Below are 16,261 nucleotides of genomic sequence, written 5' to 3'. Positions count from 1 at the left end.
CTATGATGTCATTAAACATTTTTCACTTCAGTGGATTGTGACTCTAGAAAATTCGCAACTACTCTTTTCAGCAGGGGATTAAACTTTCAAGGAATAAATTAAACTGGGTTAGAATGTCTAAGAGTTTTCAGATGAGTGCTTTATTCAAGTAGCACAGAGACATGTTAACTTTGAAATGAAACTCTAGTTAGGTAAATAACTTTTGTCAAGAAGCTATTGCTCAGGTGCTGCACAGCTCTAAGCCTACTTTATTAATATTGGTTTGCGATCTTCAGTACGGGTGCAGAAAGGAATTTTAAATGCAATTAAAGCTGAGCTACAAGGCCACACAACTACATTTTAATCAAAAGCTGAGTTCAAGCCTGCTTTACATATAATATGTGCAAAGAAAGATCCCTTTTTCACATTAAGTATGACTGTATAAATACTCTATTTTGAGAGAGGGCAAGTGCATTTCAAGGAGAACTGCAAAGGAAGAACAGTGCCACATCATAAGGAATGATAGAAGCACCTAAAGAAATATTGTGCTAGGAATATATTAATATATTATTAAATATTAATAGTTATGACTTTTTAAACTCTGATCAAGCCAAAATGAATGTGTAGATATGTGTGTGTAGATATGTGTCTATACATGCATATTAATATGGGTTTTGTATATACAGAGATACATGTATACAAACACACAATCCAATTTTTTAAAAACTTTATGGCTTAATATTTATTAGGGAATTCTGGAATCCATTAATCTCAAAGCCATTTAAAACTAGATGTAGGGCATCCCAGGTGGCTCAGCAGTTTAGCACCACTTTTGGCCCAGGGCGTGATCTGAAGACCCTGGATCGAGTCCCACGTGGGGCTCTGCATGGAGCCTGCGTCTCTCTCTGCCTGTGTCTCTGCCTCTCTCTCTCTCTTTCTGTCTCTCATGAATAAATAAATAAAATCTTTAAAAATAAATAAATAAAAATAAATAAAACTAGATGCAAGCATTGTAAAAAGCAAGATGACTGCCATTATTCAACCCTATTTACAAATAGTAGCATAAAAAGAGGGCAAGAATATGGAAAATTAGTATATGTGGAGGCATTCTTAATTCAAGAGCAAGGAAGTATCATCCTCTAGGAAATGTTTTTTTGCTCCTTTAGGAGCCTATGGAGGGAGAAAAGAAAGAGGGAGAAAGATGTAGGAATAGCACAACTTGAATATAAGAAGAAATGACTGGATTTTCCTCTCTTTCTTAAATAAATAAATAAATCTTTTTTAAAAAGTCAGGGGGCACCTGGGTGGCTCAGTCGGTTATGCATCCAACCTTTGATTTCGTTTCAGGTCATGATATCAGGGTCCTGGATAGACCCCCAGTCGGGCTGGCTCAGGCTCAGCCCTGAATAGGCTTGGGATTCTCCTGCCCTCTTCCACTGCCCTCCCCCACTCACGCACCAACGTGCCATCTCGCGCGCTGTCTCTCCCAAATAAATAAATCTTTAAAAAATGGCTGCATTTTCAATCATACTCAATCAGCTACTTGGCATGTCAAATGGGTAACAAGTGTACATGAGGATGGGTGCTGGGGCAACAGGACGTGCCTGGAGGCCTTCTGCTGTGCTCGTGAACTCTTTAGATGCTGGATCTTAAGGTGGTGAGGAAATTATCCTGGAGGAAGGGCAAGAAACCAGAGTGGCCAGAGAGCCCAGCACAGTAGTGGGGTGGGGTGGAGTGGGATGGAGTGACATGCCAATGGCTCCGGCAGTGGTTATTTACCAACTAATACAAAAGTATTTAAATATTTTAACATTGGTGCATACTATCTTAATATCCACCCTGTTTTTTTCATCAGTTATGAAAAGGTTCATCAGCCTAGAATGCAAATATACCTCAAAACCCATTTAACTAAAAAATCCAAGGAATTCAGAATGGCTAAAGGGCAACAGAAAGCATAGAACCATACTTTCTTTTCTATGTGCCCTTTTGAAATGTATAGGTAGAATTACTTTGAATTATTGCTCTCTAAACAATAAATTGGATCAAAAGCTGTTGCACTTAATTATAAATTAAATTATAAGTTTTCTAAGTAAATATTTTTGTTAAACTGACCTTTTTATGAGATTATGAAACAATGCTGGTGGGTTTTTTTTTCTTTCTTTCTTTCTTGATCCATTAATCCTAATCCCCAAATCTAGGGTTTGGAAGTAGATTAGCTAAATTCTGTTCTCTAGCACTTTTTACACAAAGCAGTATAGATCAAAGTTATATTCAGCGTCACCCTGAAGGGCCAATGACATGAGAGGGCTTCCAGATGTTTTGGGGTGTATGATATAGAAAAGAGGATGCTGAAATTCACCTGATGCTCATATTGCTTTACTACTATGAGGAAAGTTTTAAAGAATAATCTCATGTGTTTTGTTTTTTGAACACCTGGAGATGCCAGTTCTTTCTTTCCATCTTCACCACATGAATCCCCATCAGTGCTCAGCACCACAAGGAACCATAATCTTAATATGCATATAGCAACCACATTATATGTGCCCAGTGCTAAATTTTCTAATCAGGATTTCAAGTCCCAGTAATGCTTCTAATTTGAGGACACATCTCCCTTCATCTCTCACCTCAACTAACTACTGCCATTTCCCACCCCACCCCTATAGCCTTATTGTATTATGATTACAAGTCTTCCATTTTCCTGATCTGGAATGTTCTCTCAAAGGCTCTTACCTATTCTGGGTTACTTTCTTTTTCACAACCCCAGTTGGCTTTAAATCAGGACTCTATAATAAACTTCCCAAATCACTTTATTTGGAATTAATAAACAATAACTTTGGCACTTTTGCCTTCTCATAATTGATTATAGCAGCCTTAAAAGAAACCTGTCGCAAAAGTTAGAGAGCCACGAGGTCAAATTCTGATTCTGCTACTGTGTAACTGTGAGCAAGATGAGATGGCCAACCCTGAGCTACAGACTCATCTGAAATATTAGGGATGCTAATAATATAATCGACAAAGCTAATAAGAGAAGAAAATGAGATGATGTTTGTGAAATGTCTAGAAAGAATGGTTATTTGATTCAGAGCTGTTACTATCTTAAGGGTTTTTTTAAGGTTTTAGTTTAATCTTTTAATTTGTGCTTTTCCTCTTGCCCTCATTCTATTGCAGTCTTTCCAAGAGCAGATCAGTCATCTATTTCTCCATATCTTCCCAGGGTACAGAGGAAAGAACTCTCTATTTAGTGGGCATGCTACCAATACCGACTAACTTTTCAAAGAAATTTGAACCATTCATTTGTCTGAGTAGTTGATTTACTTTACTATCTTAGAGTGTTATGAAAATATGGCAATATTAAATCTGATGAGATTATGACAGCTGCTGACACAAAGATTTATCATCTAGATGAATAAATATTTAATGCATGTTTAATTCAAGAAAACAGCCTTATAAAAATATTGGATATTTTTCTAGAAGAGAGAGAGAGACAATTGATCCTGAAATTAAACATACTGAATTCAACATTGATTTAGGGACATATACTTAGTCATATTCACTGTCCTTCTAAACATACAGATGCTTGAATCCAGTACCTAATGGGCAATACCAGTGCTACAGTCACATTAGTACACATTGCCAAATCAAACCCCCTCTCTTATCTCTCTTTTGGCAAAGGACAATCTTGAGCCTTCAGAAAAAAAAATACAAAAACAAAAACAAAAATGATCAACCAGAATCTCTGCTTGATAAGCCAGAAAGTGAATGGCAGATAAAATAAACATAATTGTTTCACAACTGAAAGGTATTCAAACCAATATCCATGACCCCAGCCCTTCTCTGCTCTTTTCTACCTTCCATACTATAACCATATTATTCTTCCCAAAATATGCTTTCAACATGCCTACTGTCTACTAAAAAAAAGTCAATGGTTTCCTAATCTATGTAAGATATTACCTAGCCTGGCATTCAAGTTCCTCAAGGATCAGACTCCTATCTACTAACCCCATTCCCTATTATCATTAAAACATATCCTCAGTTCTTCTCAGTTCATTCTCAACCCCTTCTTGAATTCAAGTCTTTGTTCATTTTGCAAAAATATGCATCCCCCACCACACATATGAACCCCCCCAACCCATACCTATGTATGCTTTCATGCTCCTACACAACACTCCCCCATGCCTCTCCAAAACATGCAAACAATTCAGGCTCAGCAGCAGTTTTGCCTCCTACCATGAATCATGCCAGGTAATGTTGATCTCTCTTTTTCTGAACATACATATAGGCCTTGATGATACCAGTTATCTGACATTTAACCTAACACTGCTTATGCAACTAAATAAGTTGTTTCTCTGTGTGTGTATGTGTATGTGTGTTTTTCTTTCTTTCTTTTTTAGTGTGTATGTCCTATATTTCCAACCAGATTATGAGCTTCTAAAGGGAAAAGTTGCTGCCTTTACTTCAGCTTCCATGCCTGCCTCAGTGCTAGGTTCATAGGAAGGATACAGTAAATCCTTTGATGAAAAATCATAATATTTTTCACAAATAAATATATTTAACCCACTGCTAGACTAGCAATACAATAATAGGTGACTGATTTCAAAGTGAAAACAGAGAAAAGGCAAGGAAACCGAATATACAAACATCTAGAAGTCTACTGGGGTCAATAAATAGGTACATCAATAAAGTTTTGGCTTACATCTCTAGGTGTATTGGGTATCTAGGTCACGTATATACAGTCATTATTTAGACATGATTCATTCTTCAGTTTTCCTTTTACTAGGAATACGCCTGGGATATGACTTGAAAGTTATTTTGCTTTATCTAAATTTAAAACTACTGAATATAGAGATGTAGCAGAAGGACACAGGAAATACAATTTATTTTCCATAGAATACAGTATCCTTGCATTATCACAAAACCACGTTTGACATGCTTCATTCAATAACCATGTAGGTAAACCTGAAAAAATTTATGTGCTAGGTAGTTGATCACACTTGGCCTTCAATGCCATTTGATTAACAGGTTTCACCTTGAGACTGTTTTACTGAAAAGGAACTCAAGATTTAATTCCCCAATCCTATATAAATATGCCTTTTTAAAATGTAAAAAGCGAATTGTAGAAAAAGGTTAATGAACCTCACACACTAATAAACCACCCTCCCCACTTTACAAGGAAACTTGATTAAAAGATGAAAATCCACCTCAAGACTTCCAGATAGGCAAGGAGGCCCATTTGCCCCAACTGCCTGGAGACATTTTAACAGCATGCACTTGGAGCTTTTAATGAAAATCAGGTTGAACAGTGTGGTATCAGGAAGCTGCCCAACCCGCCTGTCTGCCAGAATAAACTGTTCAACTTATAGTGCCCCACCTCTTCTAATCAAGAGCTGAAACACCCCCACGAAGTCTCAGAACTGTTCTTAAAACCAGTGCTGATCCTTAAGAAGAAGGTTTTAAAAACATCAATACAGCCACTGCTTAATTATTCTATTCTGTTCATAGGGCAAAGAAGATTCTTTTCTGACCCCTGCAGTGATTAATTTATGCCCTGAAGCATAAGATTTGATTACTCCTCTCTTAGCATGTATAACGTGCAAGCTGTATTACTGGTCATAAAATTATTCAGCCACCATAGTTGGTTCAATGGCCTCCTGAGGCAGTAAGTTCAACTATTTGGCTGCCTGCTGGTAGAGATATATAGCCTGACATTAGCTCAGAATTTACCTGCTATTTGTTTTATCAGTACATGTTTGATGTAAATGATTTCTAAATTCTTAGAAAACTATTGTACCCAGTTAAAAAAAGGAGTAGAAAAATAATTTGTCTATGAAAGACTTAAACACTGATAGTCACCAGTGTGCTCATGAAATGGGAGGTTTTAATTGAAGTGAATGTTCTGATTTAGTCAGAAATCTTTTGGGTTTTCCACTCTTGTTTAAAATCTTTATAAAACATATTAGTTCGTGTTTCTGGCTCAGTAAGTACAGTATAGTGTGCTGAGCATAATTAATACTTCTCTGATAACTGTAACCCCCAGAGTGCCTTCAAGATCTTCATAGTGAACATTAATTACGATGCTCAGAAGAGTAGATAGCAAAGAGGGAGTGGTCTAGGTTTGCAATATTCAAATCATATTACAAATCCTGGAAATATTTAGGCTGCTTATGTTGGTTTTATTTCTTAATATTTTACCTCACTCCACAAAATATTTGAGGCACCCAATATACCACATAACAATTTTTTAATTGAAAGTACTGAGGCAAAAGGAAAACGTAGATAATGTACAAATGAACAAGCAAAACATTAAGAAAAGTACTTTCAAAAAAGCCTGCCATATAGTACTCAACAGATGTAATATGAGCTATAAGATGTGGCTAAGGCAAAGAAAAATGGGATAAATGGGTAAACTACAACATTTACAATATTCAAAAAATTGAAAACAACTATTAACAACAACAACAAAAACACTTGTTTGGAGAAATAGTTTTCTTTTCCCTTGACTGTGTGTATTCATCGTAATAATTTTATTATTTTATAATAAATTTTATGTTAAAATAATTTTATGAGACATCTAATATAAAGGATGGGTGATGTTGTCTAGTGCTTCTCAGGCTTTCATCTGGGATCTGATCAAAAGGCAAATTCTGACAATACATCTATAGTTAGGGCCTGTGATTCTGAATTTCTTTTTTTAAACGATTATTTATTTATTCATAAGAGACACAGAAAGAGAGTCAGAGACATAGTCAGAGGGAGAAGCAGGCGGTCTGTGGTGAGCCTGATACAGGATTTGATCCCAGGACCCCGGGATCACAACCTGAGCTAAAGGCAGATGCTCAACCACTGAGCCACCCAGGCGTCCCTGATTCTGAATTTTTAATAAGCTCTTGGGTAATGTCAATGCTGCTGGTCCTTGGATAATATGTTGAGTAGTAGGATATATAGAATATCAAGGATATTCTTGGTAGCAATCTATCAATAATGAACTTAATTTCCTATAGTATCCCCCATGGTATGCTGAGAGTATGACATCAGTGCAATAAGTGAATTCTGCAAAAGTGATTTTATGAAGTGGCCTATAAAAACATGCATTGAGGCATACATATATCTCTATTTAATGTCCACTTTGGCCCAAAGGCAAAATTTAAAACACCTAGACAAAGGGTATCCTTCTTTATGTCAGTGGAAGAACTTAATAGGCATTAAGTTCCTCATATCTGATATTTTTTTCTGAATGAAGAAAAGAATTAAGAATTCTTCATAGACTATGATTTGCTTCTTTGTTACTATAGTGGTTCAAAATATAGGACAAATTCTTTGTAATAGTGTGTTATAAATGTTTTCCATTTTAAATTAATCCCATGTAAAATTTGCATATTCATATATATGAATGCCTAATAAATTATTTAAAGATTTATGTTTTCTATCGAAGCAAAGTTTCAAGCATTGATCATCTTCAAAAGAAAAACAAAAAAGCTTTTATCTGCAATATTTAAGCAATTATTTTAAATTATGCAAAAATAATACATAGAGAAAAATTTAAGTTAATTGATACTATATTATAATGTATTTCTTTTTTGATGTAATCCATGAAACAATAGAATTACTAAGTTAAAAGTACCCTCATTTTAGAAAAGAAGGAATTGGAGCTTGGGACCTTAAATAAATGACTTTGCGAAGGTCACACAGCTAACAAATCCCAGAGTTGGCCTTTGACTATAAGACCAATGTTTGTCTCTCATATGTCACATTGCTTTACTATCATTAATTAAATTGACCTATAGACCCCAATATCATAGAATTGTCCATAGAATACAATATCCTTGCATTATCACAAAACCACATTTGACATGCTTTCAGTAAAGATTCAATATAATGGTAAAAGAGAAAAAATGGAAAGAGAAGCATATCCTATTCACTCACTGAGTATGTATTGAGAACCATTAACATGCTAGCCATTGATCTAGAAGCAAAAGGGCAGTATGCAGTAATGGACAGGATTGCCCACTCCTCATTGGATATACAGTTTAGTAAAGATAAACATGCATTTATTATGCGTTCTTGTAATACAGCCTGAGGAGTACTATGCTACAAAGACATATAAAGCATTGTCTGAAATTAAAGGAGGTGATACTTGAGATGGATTTTGAATGTTAGATATATTTTGGTCAATAGAATAGAGAAGGTGGACCTTCCAGGGGCACAAAGGTATGGAAAAGCATACAATATTGAGTAATGCCAAATAGGTTCTTTCTAACAATAAGAAATATGGAATGGTTCATAGTGAAGAGCTACAGAGAGATGGAAATCAATGATTCATGCAAGTTTCTAGTTTAAATAGTAAAAGCCAACCTAACAGAGTTAATAAGTCATTAAAACACCTTAACGATGAGTGGATAAAGAAGATGTGGTTTATGTATACAATGGAATATTACTCAGCCATTAGAAACGACAAATACCCACCATTTGCTTCAACGTGCATGGAACTGGAGGGTATTATGCTGAGTGAAGTAAGTCAGTCGGAGAAGGACAAACATTATATGTTCTCATTCATGTGGGGAATATAAATAATAGTGAAAGGGAATATAAGGGAAGGGAGAAGAAATGTGTGGGAAATATCAGAAAGGGAGACAGAACGTAAAGACTGCTAACTCTGGGAAACGAACTAGGGGTGGTAGAAGGGGAAGAGGGCGGGGGGTGGGAGTGATTGGGTGACGGGCACTGGGGGTTATTCTGTATGTTGGTAAATTAAACACCAATAAAAAATAAATAAATAAATAAATAATAAAATAAATAAAAATAAAAAAAATAAAACACCTTAACGTTTAGATAATTAAAGAAGATCAAATATAATCGACCTGCCCCTGGATGAGTCTTCCCCTCACCAAATGGGAATGATGCCATATTGAGGACATAGTGTTGACCTTTGTGGTTATCAGGTTAGTCATTCAGGACTGGTAGTAATCAGACCAGTTTTTGTAAGGGGATGCCTATGTTGTTGAGTCCAGGAACAGTCTCTATTTCTGTGGCCCTGACCATTGTCTTACAGGCCCACTAAGCAGGAATGAAAGTGGATGAAAAAAGAAGCAAACTGTCCATCAAAGTAGGGGTCATCTTATCCATATGATTACTCAGAGCTGGTTCTCTGGTAGATGCCCTTTGTTGAATATTCACATAGAACACAAGCATCTTCACACTATGACCTCCCCAAGATCATCAATTTACCTCAACCAAGTTGAGCACTCTTCAGCACTCTTCAAATAGGCATAAGAAATTCCCCTACAAAGCCTTAATTATACAATGAAAGGGGAGAGGTAATGTAGTAGGAATATATGCAGTGTAAGTCTGAGACACCTGCTTATGCCTCTTGTATCTGCTTAAGCCTGATCTCAAACTTAGGTTTTAATGAACGATAAATCATAACTGCTCATGCTTAACTGAATAACTAGACGTCTGTCTTCTGGGAACTGTTTTTCAGAAAGATATCTGCATAAGTAGACACTGCTTTGTTCCAAACCCTGGCAATAATAACTGCAATTCTCCTATAGAGGTTTGTCAGAAGTTCCACAAACATCTCTATTTTCCAGATACAACAAATATTATTGGATCTGATGGCTCATTAAGCTCAAGCAGGAGAGCATTTTGCACTGTTGTGCTACTAACTGCAGAGCCTTTTCTTGCTTCATTTTGAGTTACTCAATAAATATGGTAGAGCAGCTTATTTGTGGTATATGCTATCTCCCAAATCCAAATTAGCCAACCAAACTTTGTACCACCATAATCTTTCAGAATTAAATTAAGGCAGAGAGAAGGAGTGCTGACACACCCTAAGGCAAGACTACAAAGATGCACTGTTGATCATAATTAAGTAAAAGCACACTGTTGCTGGTGATCTTTGCAAATTGTTATACAGAAAAAAGCACTTTTTAGATCAATAGCTTTGTACCAGGTCCAAAGGACTGTGTTGATTTGCTTCAGTAAAGAAAGCACATCTGGAACCACAGCTGCAAGTGGAATCACTGCCTGATTACATTTAAGATAATCTACAGTAATTCTCTAAGATGCATCCATCTTCTCCAAAGTCCAACCAAGTGAATTAAATGAAGACACAATGGAAATCACCACCACTGCATATTTCAAGTTTTTTATATTGGCATCCAATCTGCAGTCTTCCCAAGGATGCAGTACTGCTTCAGGTTCACCATCCTGGCAGAGATGGAAAGTTCTAGAAACTTACACATGCCCTTTATGCCAGAATAACCCTCAACTCAGGGGCATCTGGGTGGCTCAGTCAGTTAAGCATCCAACTTTTGATTTTGGCTTGGGTCATCATCTCAGGATCGTGGGATCAAGCCCTGCAATAGATTTCAAGCTCAGCATGGAGTATCCTTGTCCCTTTCCCTCTGCTCCTCCTCCCCTCCCCACTCTCTCTCCCTCTCTCTCTTAAATAAATAAATTAAAATCTTAAAAAATAAATAAAAATAAAAAAGGATAACCTTCACTTTATGAGTCGGGGACCAATGTGAAACTTGACAGTTTCCATGTAAGTGTGTTCCAATTATACACAGATATTAAGACAATACTCACAGAATGGTTTTATGAACCCACTGAGAGGTTAAGATTTGTCTAAAATCATCTTTGTTACTGAAGTACTGAGACTTCAGGCAGGTTCACATAAACCTGCAGGTACATCCTAAAATATTGTACCTTAAATGCCTTTTTTGCTTCATCCTAGTCCCATCCCTATGTCACTTGAGCCATATCTCTATTTTGACTGGTGGACTGCATTATCACTTTGGGTCCCCATGCTTAGCATACATTTAGAGAACATGTTAGTAATTTCCAAAAATTCTGGGTATTTTCCTCTTCCAAGTACATAGTTGCCCTGGTTAGTGGCTATAGGTTCCTTTGGAGAAAGCTTGGAGAAAGATTAAGCATATACTTTGGCAATATTTCAGGGTTCATTTTTAGGAGGACTTGGCCTCTAGATCTGTTAACTGTCTTAGTCTGGAATCTTGGTGACATATCAGGACTTCTCTTGTGGTGACTCAAGTCAAGTTTCTAGCCAATAGACCTAAAGTTTTGTCTCCTTACAGTTTAAACAATATTTAAAAAGAAGTCTATAATCTTTTACTCCTATAGATACCATAATAATTATTTATAATCAAAATATTCATGCAGGAAAAAATACTCAATACCAATTTGCTTCCTCTGCCTTCCACTAATTCTGACAAAGGCCCTGCCACCTGGACCTTTCCCTCTTCAGAATTCCAACATTCTCATTAAATTCAGGAAGCCTATCTCAATACCAGCATTTCCCGTGATGCTTCCTGGCTTATAGAAGACAATGATCTCAGAAGTATCCTACCTGTTAATGTATTCTCAATGCCTAAATTAAGGAATGTCCTTTGGGGTCTCCCTGGGAATATAGTGTACATGTGTGGCAGTGGTGGGAAAGAGAGACAGCTTGTGACAATCACATAGGATAATCTACTGCAAAATATCTACTTCCATATGCTTTTTAAAATTTATTTGTTTGTTTGTTTATTTATTTATGAGATATAGAGAGGCAGAAACAAAGGCAGAGGGAGAAGCAGTCTCCCTGTGGGGAGCCCAATGCGGGACTTGATGCCAGGATCACTTGATGCCAGGATCATTTGATGCCAGGATCACAATATAAGCCAAAGGCAGATGCTCAACCACTGAGCCACCTGGGTGTCCCAACTTCTATACTTTTGATTCCTTTCTTATTACTATGCCACAGCAGTTGTGGAATTCTGACTTCACTGAATGTAGAGTACCATTAAGTCAAAGTTTCAGTCACTTAACCAGTTTTATAGAACCACTTCCAACTGCACAAATTAAAACACTATATCATGACTTTCTACCAAGTTTACCATATCAATAAATTCAGCCTTATCCAGTTATAAGTTTTTCCTCTCAGTCAAAAACTCTTAGGAACTATTCAATATAAATTAGCAAAATCTTACAATTACTCTGAAATATAAGCTCTCTTATCCTGGATGAGACTTTATACTTGTTCCCATGGAATATTCTGAAAGCTGATTCTAGTGATAGGTCTGAAGACAATAAGAGATGTTTGGGATGGGTCTTGGGAACAATGGACATCCCCTTACACATGGCAAATGCCCTAAGCTAACTAATTGCAGGAACATCAAGCATGGGAATCCTACTGTAATTTTAGGTCTGTTTTTAGTGAGGGTAACTCTAAAGCATAAAGAAATAAAGAAATCTTTGGGGGCTCTTTTGAGAGGGTTTTCTGTAATGGTGATTTGAAATAAAGGTTTAAAGACACCACTTTGTTGTTTTCTTCCTTTAAGCTTCCCAGTGTAGCCATAAAAAGCCCTTCCACCCCAGTCTTTGTACTCTTCATCATTGCCATACAAGTCAAGTTCAGTTTCCATTTGATCCCCCCAATACATTATTTCACTAGATACTTCTTTTCAATCAATCACAATAATAGTTTAATTAATTGTGTGCCACTGCATACCATAAGCAAGGAGGTCAGCACTACTTTCAAGACAAATGTATTAAAAAAACAGTGCCCAAGTATCATCTTTGAGAGTGTGTTTCCAGGACCACTCTGGTAGTAGGTATGCTGTCATGCATCAGGTTGTCAGGAAAACCAAAACCAAACCAAGTATTTCAACAGAGAGCAGATAGCATGGGAAACTGATTTCACAGGTATTAGTGAACTAAAAAAAAAAAAAAGCACAAAAGGAATAACAAAGTAGCATGGACATAATTATAAAGAATAGTTACCACCTCAGAGGTTAGAAAAATAGAAGGGACCTAGAAGCTGATAGAAGGGACCCAGAGCTCTGAATAGAGGTACTGGTAGTTCTGGGGAGATATAATGGATGAGGCCAGTCTAAGAAGGCCAAAAGAAGCTTCCATTCAACTATTGCTAGATGTATGTTTCAGGAACAGCAGGCGGAATATTGTTCTCCTAACATCCATCTACCGGCAAAACCTAACAAGAAGCCATTGGTAAAGAACAAGGACTCTGCAGTCCTGGCCCCTTGCCACAAATCAGAGTATGGGAAGGTACTTTAGAGCCAAGAGACAACAGCTTGATAACCAATATATTTTTAGCTGAAGAAATCAAAACCACAGAAAAATTACAAGAGGTCAGGAACTAGGTTTTAATTTCAGCCACATCCCTAATGGGCTGTAAGAATTTTAGCAGGTAATTTCACCTTTCCGAGCCTCAGTTTCATTTAAAAAAAAATCACTATAACAATACCACCCATGCCTTCCCGGCAGGAGGCATAATGTAGGCGCAAGCACTCTGAATAAGTATAGAGTACTATATAATCATAAGCTTGTCTCACTATTATTATCCATACTAAATGGAGCCAGGAAAATAATAGATGAATGAAACTCATAGATAATCTTAAAATCTTCAGTTAGACGGCTTTATATTCTTTTTCATCTAACCAGTCTTTACAGGACACATGTAAAATAGCTCAATAAGCTCCATGTCTAGCCTTTTACGGAGTTGATAATGTGAATCCAAGGACAGGACCAGGGAGAATGAGAGAATATCAGGAGCTTTAGCTAATTCTCCAAGTGAATGGAGAGTTTGAGTAACTGAAACATGTTTACCAACTAGTTACACATAACCTGCTCCTCCTGAAAACTGAATTTGAAAAAATAACTACTGCCTATACAAATAGTAAAAATTATAGTAAATAGTAGGCCAATATAAAACAAATAACAAAGTTCAGACTACAAAGGATTTTGCTTTTATTTTTGTTTCGTTTTACATTGAGGTCATGAATAATTATTTGGAAAGGAAGTTAATAGATATATCAGTACATTTGATTTAATAATGTTGCAAGTTAAAAAAAAAACACACAGAATTTGGGTGGCACAGTCGGTTGAGCATCCAACTCTTGGCTTCAGCTCAGGTCATGATCTCAGGTCATGATCTTAGGGTCTTGAGTTCGAACCTCCTGTCAGGCCTGGGCTCAGCATGGAATCTGCTTAAGACTTTCTCTCCCTCTCCCTCTGCCCCTCCGCCCCACACTCCTGCTCTCCCTCTCTCTCTCTCTAAAATAAATAAATAAATCTTTAAAAAAAAGAAAAAGAAAAACCACAAAATTAAATAATGAATACTATAGCATTTACTGATACCTATATGAGACTTTTGGGTAATTGCCCATAAATCAGAGTTTCATTCTAGACTAGACAGGATTAACAGACTTGATTGCTATTATTTTAGAGTTTTGAATGAAAATGAATTCAAAATTAAAATCAAGAATCTCTCTAAACAAAAAAAAAAATCTCTCTAAACATATATGAGCACTTATTTAGCCAACAAATAATGATTATCTACTTCGAGACAAATGCTAGGTTGTCAGGATACAAAAATGAGGAAGAGCTCCAATATCTACACTAGTGCTGAGATGAAATGTGAGAACAATGAACTCTACTTGAAGGTTCTAGGAAAGGATTCTCAAATATGACATTTAAACTGAATCTCAAAAAAACTGAAATCAAGTTTGCTATTTAGAAGGCAGTAAAAAGGCAGTGAAGAAAAAGTCAGCCATGTCACAAAGGCAGATGGTCATGAAAGGCAGCAACATACTAGGTGGACAATAAAAAGTACTGCATTGTGTGGGACTTGAGGATGCAAGAGTAGGAACAGAGGGTACAGCAGCCAAAGGAGATGAAACTGGAGAAGCCAGAATCAATGCATGAAGGGATATGCTATAATGGTGAGGACTTTGGACTTGATTCAGTTGGAAGCAGGATCCCAACGACATCTTTAATAGGGAACTGAAATAGGGGATTTATCTAATTATTGGAGCATGTGACAGCTTTGATACTCAAATAGAAAGTGAATTTTATTGGAAAGAAACTGAGGTTGAGAACTATTGCTGTCGTCCAGGCAATAGATGGCAAGGACCCATGTGCAAAGCTGCAGAAGTGAGAATAAAGGAGAGGAATCTGATCTGGAGATGTTCCTTATATATATCAATAGGCTATGCATGTGAAAGAGGAAAGTCTGGAAGAGAATTCTGAGGTTTTGATATTGGGAGAGTAAGAGTTGAGAGAGTGGAAAAATCTTCCATTCAAATTGAGCAGGAGTAAGCAAACTTTTTTCTGTAAATGGCCAGATAACTCAGGCTATTTTAAGCCTCTGAAAGCCAGACGGTCTTCATCATAACTACTCAGTTCTGCTATTGTGGCACAAAAGTAGCTACAGGCAACACATGAACAAGTGTGGCTGTGTTCCAGTAAGACATTTTTACGGACACCTAAATTCGAATTTCATCTAATTTTCACATGTCATGAAATATTTTTTTCATTTTCTCTTAAATATGTAAAAACTATTCTTACCTTTCTGTAAGGCCATGTAAGAACAGGCAGTAGGCTAGATTTGGCCCAAGGACCATAATTTGTCAGCCTCTACAACAGAGAAAACATGGGAAGGAATAGCATTCAGGTTGAGTTTAAGGTGGGACATCCAGGTAAGAGTGTCCAGAGACAGGTGTCCGGGTATGGACCTCAGTAAAGGGAACTGTTCCAAATGCTCTAGAAACACTGTTCTTCATGGTTATGAAGAACCAAAATTATGTGAGAAGACAAATACAATAGAGAAATGAAGACCATATCCTACCCTAATGCTGCTTGTAAAGTACTTTTTAATTGCAGGTAAAGCAACATTTGAGGATTTTATATTATCAAACCCAGACACTTATCTCTATAATAGGCAGTTAGAAGCCAAGGCCAAAGAGCTAGAGCATTTATGACAGAACTTATAAAAGTAATGAAAGATGATAGAGTACAGGAACTGTCCAAGAAGCAAATAATGTTTCATCCTTTAAGGGTGAAAGACAAAAATGAAGCTGGATTTAATTTTAGAAGAGGAATTTCATTTGTTACTTGTCTAAAACACTGGTGCAATAGATAAATAGAAGTCATAGAAACCTCCTTCTTTGGCAATATGTAACACTACTCTGCAATATAATACTTGTTAAGTAACATTCAAACCACTTATAAATGATCCTAAATAGGAATGGTTTACAATTCAATTTGATAAAAAAAGGATTACAGTGTCTCTGGTGCCTCACTGGGACAGCTTTTGGGCATGTGCTGCCCTGCTTTTCACAGTCAGAGTCATGAAAAGTAAATTTATCTTGAGGTCGCACCTCTTATTTGGTCGAGGCGCAGTATCTCTGGTCCACACTGGATTTTTAACAGATGAAATATTTCCTAAACCAAGTAATTTGATTCTGTGGAGATAGTAACCACA

The 16,261-nt window shown here is 36.7% G+C and overlaps 1 protein-coding gene across 1 annotated transcript in view; it reads right to left on the bottom strand.

The window, feature by feature from the left end:
• NXPH1 (neurexophilin 1) overlaps positions 1-16,261 on the bottom strand; it is a 433,511-nt gene that overhangs the window by 22,015 nt on the left and 395,235 nt on the right. The window contains exon 15 of the mRNA XM_038556945.1: positions 15,346-15,414. Coding sequence (XP_038412873.1) covers positions 15,346-15,414 — 69 coding nt within the window. The remainder of the gene's footprint in view (positions 1-15,345; positions 15,415-16,261) is intronic.

The sequence above is a fragment of the Canis lupus genome, chromosome 14 (genome assembly GCF_011100685.1).
Source record: "Canis lupus familiaris isolate Mischka breed German Shepherd chromosome 14, alternate assembly UU_Cfam_GSD_1.0, whole genome shotgun sequence".
Lineage (NCBI taxonomy): Eukaryota > Metazoa > Chordata > Mammalia > Carnivora > Canidae > Canis > Canis lupus.
Note: the sequence above shows the minus strand (reverse complement) of the source record. Positions and strands in the feature narration are given on the sequence as shown.